General features: G+C 36.5%; 1 protein-coding gene across 1 annotated transcript in view; it reads left to right on the top strand.

The window, feature by feature from the left end:
- Window positions 1–12,317, top strand: part of KCNQ1 (potassium voltage-gated channel subfamily Q member 1) — a 343,495-nt gene that overhangs the window by 92,272 nt on the left and 238,906 nt on the right. The window contains 4 exon segments of the mRNA XM_035539221.2: window positions 3,855–3,965; window positions 6,432–6,527; window positions 8,772–8,894; window positions 9,892–10,033. Coding sequence (XP_035395114.2) covers window positions 3,855–3,965; window positions 6,432–6,527; window positions 8,772–8,894; window positions 9,892–10,033 — 472 coding nt within the window.

Raw genomic sequence — 12,317 nt, 5'->3', positions numbered from 1 at the left:
TTCAGAGATGTGACATTGAAGTTAATATATTCTGTTTGTTGTGTTCACCCTTGAGTGTGTAGTTCCATTTTATTTCATATCCTAAGTTACTGAAGTCTTTCAGTGTCCTTCAGATGTGGTTGTGTCTCACTTACGTATATCAACCACATCAGAAAAGGTGGCGTTTGCCTGAAACAATAACTGTATGAAAAAGACTTTGAAATTTCAAGAAGAAAAAGAATCCAAAAGTTCCCTTTAAATATTTATAGCAGTGGTGACCAGGAAGTCCTTTCTTCAGTTTTAGATTACAATTTTAAATCTGATGTTTCTAAATGCTTGCCCTGTAGCACATATTTTCTTAACTTGTTCATCTGAAGCATATAACTTGAATCTTTCAGGGCTCTGCGATGTACGTAGAGGTGATTTGCAGCAGCAAGTGAAATTTTTGTTGTGTGAATCAGCTCTTATCTCTAACATCCTTAGATATACAAGGAAGAAAAATATTGTCATTTTTAAAAGATTTCAAAATACTGAAAGATCACTAGGTTGTTTTTTTTTGTTTTTTAAGCTTTATACAGATCACACACTTCATAGTAAAATAAGAGCGTAAGTATCTAATCTGTTTACTCTTGTGCTGCCTGTATTTCAGAAACTTTGAAAGAATCTATATTCAACTTGCGTGAATGCAGTTGACTAAAGATGTGAAGCAGTAGAAAGGCTTCTTATGTGATCATTACAGAAGAGCATTTAAACCATTTAGCAATTTACACTGTACTTCAGTTGCAAAGAAGTCAGGGAACCTGTCAGTGTTTCTGGTGTGTCTCTGGATGTTCTTGTATTGCTTGATTTAGTCAAGATGAGTGTTTAAGTGGGTCAGAAAATTCTCGGTGGTATTTGGTATGCAAAAATATACCCACTACAATTCATTCTGAGGTTTCAGTTCTACAAACTTAGAAACAAAGTAGTTAAGGTATTCTCTGTAGGATGACTTTCCCTCATTTGCTTTAGTGCTTGGCTTTTTTAATCTTTTAGTTTGTAATTGCTCCTCAGTCCTGTGGTGTCTGCCTCTGAGTCATGCACTCTTGTATCCTGTAGCTAACTACCTAAACTGTCACGAAGTATTCAGTATTTCATCAACAGAGCATCATTACACACCTGATTAGTTTGTACTTATTTTATCCAGATAGCTTTGAATAAAATCGTTATTCATTGCTATTTATTGTTGCTGTCTAGATATTTTTTTTTTGCTTCAAATTTCTTCCTTTAGACTATTGATGCATATGTAATGGGAACAGGATTAATTGTAACACCAAAGCCTGTGGTGATGTACATCAGATCAAAGTTCTGAAATAGTCAATGGATGAATATGATTTTGCTCCTAATTAAAACAATTAGTTTTCCATGCTGCTTTGCAGTGAAAATTTAATGTGTGAGCTCTTGTATCAATTTAGTTTCATTATGCCGATGTATTTGCCATGCTAGAGTAGAAGTTGAGTCATTATTTCCATCCTGAGATCCTATTTTACAACTGCAAAATTAGTATTGTACTCTTTAGGGGGTTATAATTCGACTATAAAAAATCATTTGGGATGGAAACTTGGTATATAGGGTTTCAACAACAGATATCTTGGTGAAAAAGAAAATATAATTTTGGAATACAATGCATTTGTAGATGGATTAGAGTTATGAGTGTAGAGAAAAATTTTAACTTAAACGCATATTGTGACTTGCAACCCAATTTCCAAAATGTTTTTAGAAATATACCCCAAACAAACCACACAGAAAATGTTTTTATGTCACTGATGCTTCATATAGACCTATTCAGAAGGGATAGGCGTGGATGGTAATGGGGGAAGAGAAGGTAAATGCCTCTGAATTTTGTATGAATTCTTCTTCTGTTATAGTTTTGTATGAATGCTTCTGTTATACTCTAGTCAGCTTAAAAGCACCTATTTTTTTTTTACAATTCTAGTTGATGTATGTGTTTTAAAATGGCATTACAACTGTAATGCAGAATGGCTGATAAAACTTTTCCATCACGTGGATTTGTAAAGTTTTTCAAAAACTGGGCCATAAAACAGTGGCTTGTCTCATAACCTTTTACATAAGAAGGTGTTGGAGGCCATCGTATTTGCTAGAATTCATTCCTATTTTTTCCATACCATATTTTATTAGTAGAAAATTGTAATTAGAATTTAAGATTTCTTTCAAACTGACCATCTTGTGTAGGTAAGGAGATAAGACCATCCCTTCAGTTCCTCATCAGGCCCTGAATTTAGGTGGTATTTCAATATCAAGAATATAGGTAAAGGTACATTTGTTCTTAACTTATCTTACTGATTCTTAAAACACTTTTGTATAATAGGAACCAAATTTGGAACTAAGCCACAGTTTAAGAACTTAAATTAATATGAAATGATAATACTTGAATGTTCCCAGTAAAATTAGTTTGAAATAAACTTGTAACACCACCACCTCCAACAGCTAGAGCCATCCCTTTGCCAAGTGTCAGACACAGAATGATTAATTGCTTAGAAGGTGGACAGTGAGAGAAGATGGCTTGCTTCATACATTTCTGAGGTGGGAAGTAAACCTGCAATATTTCCCTGTGGTGTCTTATCTTTTAATAGCCATAATTAATATGGCAGATGGCAACACTTTTCCTGGACTACTTGTCATGCCCTTCCACTTCCCCAAACCCAAGCTCTCCATCACTTCACCCTTTAACAAACATCTCGCCTCTATAAATGTGCCCTTCCCTTCTCTCCACTGTTGATGCTGCCCTGGGCAGTAACTGCCTTTCTGCAGTTGCAGGGGAGGACACACTGAGGCAGACAGGTGAGCAGCTGCAGGGCTCAGAAGTGGGTAGCACTTGTGTATTGCTCTCTGGGACCAACATCTTCTGCGTCCTGGGCAGCTGCTGCCCACGCTGTCAGAAATCTGAACAGCCAGCAGCTGAGGTGTGCTTCAACTGCTTGAGAGCTTCGTGTGCTTCACATGGTCTGATTTGGTTAGCTTTCTTCAAAGTCACAGATAAAAATCTCTCTAATTTCCAAATTCAGGAATAGCTTGTGACATAGGTGAGTTTAAATTGCTCTCAGATGCCAAATGTATCCCTTCTGCTTGAAACAAATCCATTCCTTCCTTGAGCTCCTGCAAATAATGACTTATTAAGCCTTGTTATGCTATGTCACCATGGTGGTAATCTTTACTTCAGTGAAACCCAAACTCAACAGATGTTTCCTGTATGCATGCGTTAAATTATCTGTTCTTGCTCTTAATGTTCTATGCAAGTTAGTGATTCATTAGACTGTTTTAAGGAGCTGTTGCTGTATGGAAATTTTTCTGCTTCTCTTGCTATTTATACCAACATTATTCTGTAGAATACTTCATGTCTGACCCCATTCATATTCCATAGTTACAGTATATATAGTCTTTCTTTGCAACAGCCCTGAAATTCTTCAGCAAACATCCGCTGTCCATAAAGAAAATCAGCAATTGAGAGCTGTTGGCAGCCTCTCCATAAGTAAAGGGTCTGACATGGGCAGGCAGCCCACATCCCAGTAACTTTGTATACAGTGAAGTTGTCTCAGCCATGAAGACTTAAATTAATGGTGTTACTTTACAAGATTTTAAATATGTATTTTATTGTAATTCAATTTCCTGTGCCTCTTTTGTTCTGTTATAGGTGGGGAAGCAAACCCAGAGAGGAGAACTGCCTCCATTAATATAGCACAGATAGTCATTCGGAGAGTTAGGAATGCGACTCAAGTTTCTTTAAAATAAAGCAATAAAAATGAAATAAATTAAGAAAAACCAACCCGAAACTGCCATGCTAATACTCTCTGTAATGCTCTAAGTATTTTTCTTTACAGGTGACAGTTACAACTATTGGCTACGGGGATAAAGTGCCTCAGACCTGGATTGGAAAGACCATTGCATCTTGTTTTTCAGTGTTCGCAATTTCGTTTTTTGCACTACCTGCGGTAGGTTATTTTGTGCTTTTGCTGGCAATTTGCTGTTGACCCACTATTCATCAGAGGAAACTTTCTGTTAATGATCCTTTAAACTTCAGAAGCTAAAAAGCTTCTTTGAGTAGTTTAAAAAAAAAAAGAGGGGGTGCATAAATATGCAGTGTTTATTGCATACAATGCTAATTTTTCTATACATTTGAGAAGGGGATGTTTAAACCAAAACACTTTTTCTGCCCATCTGAGAAGTGCAAAGGAAGTATTTCTCATGCTACATATCTCTGGACTCAGTGATTTAGTGATGTTTTGGCTTCTTATAGCATTCACTCATAGTTTACTCAACTGATTAAGTCCAAGGTGAACTGCAAGGTTCTCATACACACCCTTCCTCTGGCAAAACTGCAGAAAAGGTGTCACTGGCAGAGGCAACAGTAAGCAGTCAGGGACAGTTATGTTGGCAGCTGATGCAGTTTGCCAAGTTAATGTCTGACCATAGCCAAAGTCTCATTTTCAGAAGTGATTTAGGGTTGAGATTTTAAGTGTTTTGGCTCTTTGTTTGCACTGAGGACAACTTCCCAAGTACTTTCTAACAAGAAACAAGGCACCTGAGTACTAAGAGTAAATTCAAAATCAGTGAAAGATGGGCTGTGGTTTGAAAGCCCCAAAATGTTCAGTGCAAAGAGTAGTTAAAGGTATTGCTTTCACAAATTTAGCAATATTTGTGAATTGTTCTGTTAAAATGTTTATGTGACCTGAATCGTGCTGTCAGAAATTTTGTGCAATCTGGTGTGAAAGGGGTGAAAAAGTCTAGACCTATCTAGAATACTCCCTACTGTCAAAATCTTGCTAGCTTTATTTTCAGCAAGCTTTTTACTTCAGCGACACAGTTCTGTCAGCATAGTATAGCTATGGCAGGGAAGTGATGGGGACAGAATGGATAAAAATAATACTTTTATGCCAGCACATCCACAAAAACTCTTCATGACATGTAACAGCAGCTATTAAAACTCCAATTGCTTTTTAAAATTAGTCACTCTGTAAAAGCTGTAGTGCTTTTGAGTGTAGATTTTTAGACTCTCCAACATCAGTTTGCCATTAAAAGTATATTCTGTCTTCCCTCCTCACTCTGACCTTTCATGTTTGTTCCTTGTTTAGAAGGGAGGTTTAGTAAATGAAATGATCTGCAAGAAAAATGCCAAAGCTGCTTTTTTGGCTGAGTTTTTTTTCCTCAGACTTGAATGCCAGCAAAGATGTTTTATAAATACTTGTACAGTAGCCTCACCTTCACAGCACTGCTTTTATGTTTACCTGTCAGTTTTTCCTAACTGTAGAAATAAAAGAACACCCCCCACCTTTATCACTGTGATTTTATTACTGAGTTAAACTATTTCTGTGAGTTGGCCCTAAGAGGAAACTTAGATTTTGAAGCTCTAGTGGTAAATAGTTGATACGTAGCAGCTATTGCATACGTCTTGCTCCCGTTTTAAGCAGACGAGCAGGCTAAGATCACAGACAGAAGTAATTGTGGCTTAACAAAACTGTTTTGGGTTCATGGTCTAGCAACGATTCTGCGTTTTCCAAATAAGTGATGTTTGATCATCGTTAACTCTTTGATCTTTGCTCAATGATTGTAATAGGAAGGGTCTTTCCTGTTTCTTTCAAAATACTGGATGATTAATACGTTTCTTAGAGGTTAAGCCAAGATCACTGGCTGCCCTGACACCTTGACTACCATATGTAGAAAATGAATTATGCTTTTTTGAGTAGGTGTAGTCATGTAAGCTGATTTATAGAAGATGTGTTCTTATCTCTGTGTTACTAAAATCTTTGTTAAATATGTCTATAGCTATGCACATGACTACATAAATGACTTGCTCTATATGTAATTATGGACTTAAGTTACATTACATTTGGAAGTTGTTTTGGGTTGTACACCATTCAGTGCCATTAGTCCATGCCCCTTGTCCTGAGAATTGATTAGATGGCCTCTTGCTGAACTCACCACAGTCCTGACTGTGTTGTAATGGTCCTTTTCCTCTTCCTTGTCCTCCCATCCCTGCGTGGGTTAACATATGGAAATAGGAATTGCCATGCTGCAGTTAAAAAGCTTTATTTCTCATAAAAATGAAGTTAAGCACATCAGATTAATATTTTTCCCTGCTCTATCGTTCCCTTGCACAAGCATTTATGAGACTTCTGGAGGGTATGAAATACCATTTCTGCTTGCTTTTTAGTGTTTGAGCCCAGTAGACTTAAATAGGCTTTGCATCAGGGCACGACAGCATTCAGTTTGTTTCAACAAGTAATACTAACTGAGTCTAAAAACTTAACAGTATTAAGTCATTTCCTCTAAGTAATTAGTTGGGTTTTATGATGCTGAATGGGAGTTTATTAATACAACATAATTCGGCAAGCTTATGTGTGCTTTCTTTTCCTCCTTTACAAAAAAATAAAAAATCTGTGTTTTCTTTCTTACCACAGGGAATTCTTGGTTCAGGCTTTGCCCTAAAGGTACAGCAGAAACAAAGACAGAAGCATTTCAACCGTCAAATTCCAGCTGCTGCCTCTCTCATACAGGTACCGAGTTCTTGCATTTTGCACACTATCATTTCTCTCCATTTGTAATTTCGTCAAAACTTGGCAGTATTTTTGGGCCTAATTCACATTAAAAAAAAAAAGTATAGGAGTTGCAGATGCAAGTCTCGTAAACAGATTTGGAAATCCCAGCTGTAATGTAAACCGATGAGCAGAAACTTCATTCCCAAATCAATGACAATTCTTTGCTTCAGCTCTTTAAAATGAAAACTGAAGGCTATCCTGTGGTTATTGGATAATTTACCTGTGGAAAATATTATAAAATGCTGTGCTTGCGATAGTGAAAAACAGAGAAGAGGCTTCATGTGAAATTGTATTTACAAGGAGCAATTTATTTTTTAAAAACACAAATGTCAGACATGCTTCATTTTCCTTGGTACGAATACTTAAAATTTTAGGAGAATTAAGTCAGTGTCTTAAATAGGAAACATCTTGTCTGCAATTTTCAGTGCCATTGTAAGTGACTGGGAAACACAGAGATTCTGCAAAATCAGTCTTTTTGTGCTGGATAACAAACAGGCAGAAAAATTTTGATCCCCTCAGTTAAAAATATGGTTGCAGATCTGTGTCAGTAAGGTCAATGAGATTTTATCCTTTATTTCAGCAGAGCCAGCATTTCACTCTGGAGGTGTATTAATATTGTTTCATTGCAGGGTTTTTTCCAACTTTTCTTCCATCATGCAGTTTCTGCACATAGCTTTAGAATTACAGGATGAAATTAAAAAAAAAAAAAGTAGATGTACACCTAAGCCGTATCATTTTTGCATTCTCATATGACTTATTTCTCCAGCTTCATGAGTGAATGTGGATTTCCAGGTCAGGCTCTTTATAGGAACAGTAGCTAACTGTAAAGTTTATGCTTGAAACTAAACAGTCCCAGAGTTAATATGAAAAAGGTTTAAAATTAAGGCTCTGGTAATAGCTACAGATTAGCCAAAAGTCTTCGTTCTCTGTGTTTCATTTGGATTGCATGGTCAGAAAAAGGTATGGTTTTGCAAAGAATGGGTTTTTAGTGTTCCCATCAATCCTTTTGGGAAATCAGCCCCAAAATACCAGCAAGTCTGAGATTGCGTCTCTAGAATACCATGCTTGGCTCAATCTGAAATATTGAGGGGTAGACAATGAGTTGCTGATTACCGGTTATTAATAAGTGACAATTGCAATTTACTAGTGGTTGTGGAGCTCTAGAAGCCCATTTGAATAAGTACTCTACAACTAATTTACAAAAGGATTATATTTAAACCAAGAAGATTATGAAATGGGAACAAGGCAAGGCAACAGCTGAAATTAGTGATAGTTTTTCCCGTATTCCTTCTTGTTCTCTTCTAGAGGCCAGTTGTTACTAACCATGAATTACATGGCGATTGTTTAATCCTTTATTTTCCAGCTGCTGTCTGATTTTTCTTTACCATTCTGCATTGCTTTGTTTCTTCCATCTTGTGTTTTCTGCCCGTTCCCACTTCAGATTTTGTTTGTGTAAATACATAGATATGTGTGTGCTTTTCTGTAATGTGGAAGTGAGGATCTACCATTTGAATTTAGAGGCTAATTATTAATAATCCCTGATCATATATTTACATTTTAAGAGAGAATGCAGCAGTGTTTTGTCTCTGGTCTCGTTTCCTATCCCTGCTTTTCCTCCTTTTTGTTTTTGAACATAGTACTTTAATCACTAGTTGTTGGGGGAGGTGGAGGATTGCTTTTGATTTTGGGCTCCTGGTTAACTATTAGTGCTCTTCCATCATGTGCTCTCCCACAATCATTTCTTTGTAAGAATATAGCCCTACTGACCATATCACAATTGCTTTTTTTCCTGACAGCACTCTTGCGGAGGTATGGGGGAATGATTTTTGGTTTTTGAGTAGGGGCCTGAAACACAGGATGCAATAGGCAAAATGCTGAAAGTCATTTAGGGAAACTGTGGAAGAACAAGAAATTCAACCCCAGTCTTTTGAGTCCAGTCTAGAATTCTCTTTTATTATTTGTTCCTAATGCAAACAAAAGTTGCACTTCAAAAGTTTGATCTTGTTTTCCGCTTTGCCCAGTTCAGACTCGGTGGTTTCTGTTTACTGAATAAGAATTCTGACCCATGCTGAGTTAATATTTCCATGGGGGAAATCCAAGAACCCTTTTAAATAAAGAATGTCTTATATGCTGACTTGGAAGTATGGGTAGCTACAACTCCGATCGCATTAATTGTTCTGTTGCTTACAACTTTTGCCCTAGACTGCATGGAGATGCTATGCAGCAGAAAACCCAGACTCTTCTACGTGGAAAATATACATTCGAAAACCTGCCAGAAATTATCATTTGCTGTCACCCAGTCCAAAACCGAAGAAATCTGTGATGGTATCAGTAACTAACATTTCTTTTTATAGTAGTTTCAAATTTTTAAATTGGATTTAATTTGTTTTATGTTATAGAGGCTCTTTGTAGTGTTTATTTTACAGAGTATTACTGGGTTTCAAAGTTTCAATTACAAATCAGTTTGGGAATTTTCAGTAACTATAGGTTTAAAGTGTAACTTAATTTGCTTCACTTCCTAAGGGTGACTTTTTAATGGATTTGGAAAAGAACAATAATGAACTTATGCATATCAATCAATAACTCAGTGTTATTTGGAAAAGTATAAGCAAAGGAGAAAAAGAAAATGAATATTTCCAAATTGGTTAAAGAACAAACAAACAAACAAAAAACAACAAAAAACCACAATCCTGGTGCTTCTGTCAGCTATTGATTTTATGGCTCTTTAAACTTCTGTGGTGAAGACATGTTGCGCCTACATGTGGCAGTATCTTCATATCCACCAATTCCATAACTTAAGATTTTTTGTTGTTGTTAAAATACAGCAAGAAAAAAAAACTTTGCCAGAATCTTTGTTACCTAATACTTCATCCTCTCTATTGGAATAGTAAGGCGGGGTAGTTGTGTGCTGGAAAGGAGAGGATGTTTTACAAAAATTTCTCCTAGTATCCCAGATTCATCTGAGTTCTGTAGCACTATAGCTATTTGCTCTTTGTTGAAGGTATGATTTATTGTGTCCATTAAATGGTGAAGATATTCTAGAGTAGTTTGATTTATATAAACTGTTGCGGAGCTAGCAGATTTTTTACTTCAGGCAGGGGATTTGCTAATGATGGTGTGTGGAATTCTAGCAATTAGACAGTTTTGGGAAATGGGGGGCACTCTTGCAGAGAAATGCACAGTATAGCATAATGAAAGTATTATTGGTCAGGTACTCTTTTAGGTGGTTATAGCTTGTTAGGGGCTTCATTATTATTAAAGACAATGAAGATCTTACTAAATGTGGCTTGGTTTGGTAATTTGATATATGTTTGTTTTTTAGGTTAAAAAGAAGAAATTTAAGTTAGACAAGGACAATGGGCCTTCTTCTCCAGATAAGATGCTAACTGTTCCACACATCACTTATGACCATGTGCCTGATGACAGGAAACCTGATTTCAGTTTTGATACATACGAAAATTCTGGTAAGAAATTCTGTTATAAAATGCCAGTTAACTGTATTGGTGATTTACACATAGGCAGTCTTTAATATGTAGGAGAGAAAGGACAGAACTAGTTGTTGTCCTTATTTCTGAAGAAACAGTACTTTGCTATTTGACTTTGCTGGCTTGTCTGGTTAAGTTTCAACTATTCTTTTAATGAATGTACTCAATTATAGACCAAACTAAAATTATTTGTCATTTCTGCCTGCCAGAAGAGCTGCCATCTCAGAGGCTGGTGCTTACAATCCACAATTCTTCATTTTATTGAAGCTATTAGCTGTCAGCTTTTCCATGTGAAATTTACCCAGGACATGTTACTATTGTGCTTGTACCTCAACCAAAAAGGACTGACGTGTCTTGGCCTCTCTGAGCATAGTCTGCTATGTGAAACCATCATGTACTCTTGCCATCTGCTCATTGGAGTAGGCTGTGAATCAAATTTTGAAAGCAGACGTACTTTAAATAAATGTAGATCCATCTGTATTAACTGTCACTGTACAAATAGGTACAATTTGATAGTCACCTTATTGATGCATTAGTTACAGATGCCTTAGTTGTTATGAACTTCCAAAATAACTCTGAGTTTACACTGCTTTTTGGTTGTTTTGTTTGTTTGTTTTTACAAATGCAATTTTTACTAGAAGTTTTTATTTATGTATGCCAATTGTGTTTATTCGTGTTTGCCAATTCTGGCAACAAAAATGAGAGTGAATTTTTAAGGTAAGCTTTATTGATTATAGATGCCTTAAGCACTTTTCTCCTAAAGAAAAAATATTGGCAGACTGGATTAAATTTAATGACCATTAAAATAAGATTAAAATGTGGGCTGGCACCAGGCATATTTTAATTCAGGCAAAAAGTCTCACCTTCCATGTACTCTATGGCACATTTCTTTAACATTTCTTGTTCTGCAACATCCATGCTTTTCCACTCTTTCTTGGCTTCTGTTAAGGAATGATTGCGATTTGCATCTGGCGATAGAAATGACCTAACTGTTAGAATGTGGGCAAAGAGTAAGTTTACCCTATGTATCAGGCTTTGAGTACAGATATCTGTCTTCAACACAATCCAATGAATGATGCTTCAGATGCGTTGATTTGCCAAGTCCTACCTTTTATCTCTAAGTTTCTAAAGGACAATGTGATTTGCAGGCAGCCTACTACTGCCACTTCAAAAATCAGCTCTGTAGCTTTCATTAAAAGGATTTTCTCTAATTTCTTCTGACACTTACCTTTTTTCTTTTTTATCTGTGTTCTGCTCTCTCTAAACTGTTACAAGTATACAGGACAAACAGGAATGTTAAAATTGCTTGGTAAGTTGAGGAAAATTTTATTTCTGGCATGCCAGCTTATGACAATGTAACATTTTTTGCAGTGCTTTTTATGTGTGTCTAGTGCTGTATAGTTTCTAAGAAATCTTTTGCAGCCAAGGAGATCTAGACAGACCCAAACTTTACCTTCTCACACTATCATTGCAATTGCGCACACAGTTCCAATGCAAAGAGAAAAGTGAGCACTCATAAAATATTTGTTTATGAGTAGATTATCACTTGTTGTTTCTTCATAATTGAGAAAAATTGCTAGTGTATGTATAATCAATACCAAAAGATAATATAAAAGTAATATAAGCTATAATTCATCTAGTAATTAAGTTATATGCTCAGATAACTAAGAATTAATTTCTAAACAAATAGACTGGGATGGAAGAAAAATGTCCAGACTTGACCTCCAAAATTGTGTAGTCTGAAGTAGGTGCATCTGTTCCTGTAAAAATGCTCTGTAGATATTCATGAACAGATGGGGACCCATAAATTAAATAATTTATTTTACTGTTTGTCTGGATTCTGTGATCACTTAAGCAGCCACGTAGTCCTGTGATGTTTCTAATGTGCTTGTTTAGGCACTTTCTTAACAATTGAGTGTTCCCCAAAGACTCTAGGATTTGAGCTAGGTCTAGGCAAAAAACCCCTGTGATTAATGAGAGTGCTGCAAGCCACCTGTAAATTTTCTGCACTGCATCCACTGGAGACGGTAGAGGTTTCTTTTCATTAATCAAGTGTAAGGATCCTCAGACTTGGACTTAAGCACCTGAAAATACAGGGTTCTGTTTCTCATTTGGACCCAGGTGGATCATAGCTGTAATTAAGGTGGTAAAACAGCACAAACCAAACTGAATCTCCCTGACTCCCCCTGGCCAGTCCTTGGTTTGCCCATTTTCCTGCTTCCACTTTTCTCCTGTGTTCCAAGGGGTGCATCCCCACTGGGGG

Source organism: Cygnus atratus, chromosome 5 (assembly GCF_013377495.2).
Source record: "Cygnus atratus isolate AKBS03 ecotype Queensland, Australia chromosome 5, CAtr_DNAZoo_HiC_assembly, whole genome shotgun sequence".
NCBI lineage: Eukaryota > Metazoa > Chordata > Aves > Anseriformes > Anatidae > Cygnus > Cygnus atratus.
Note: the sequence above shows the minus strand (reverse complement) of the source record. Positions and strands in the feature narration are given on the sequence as shown.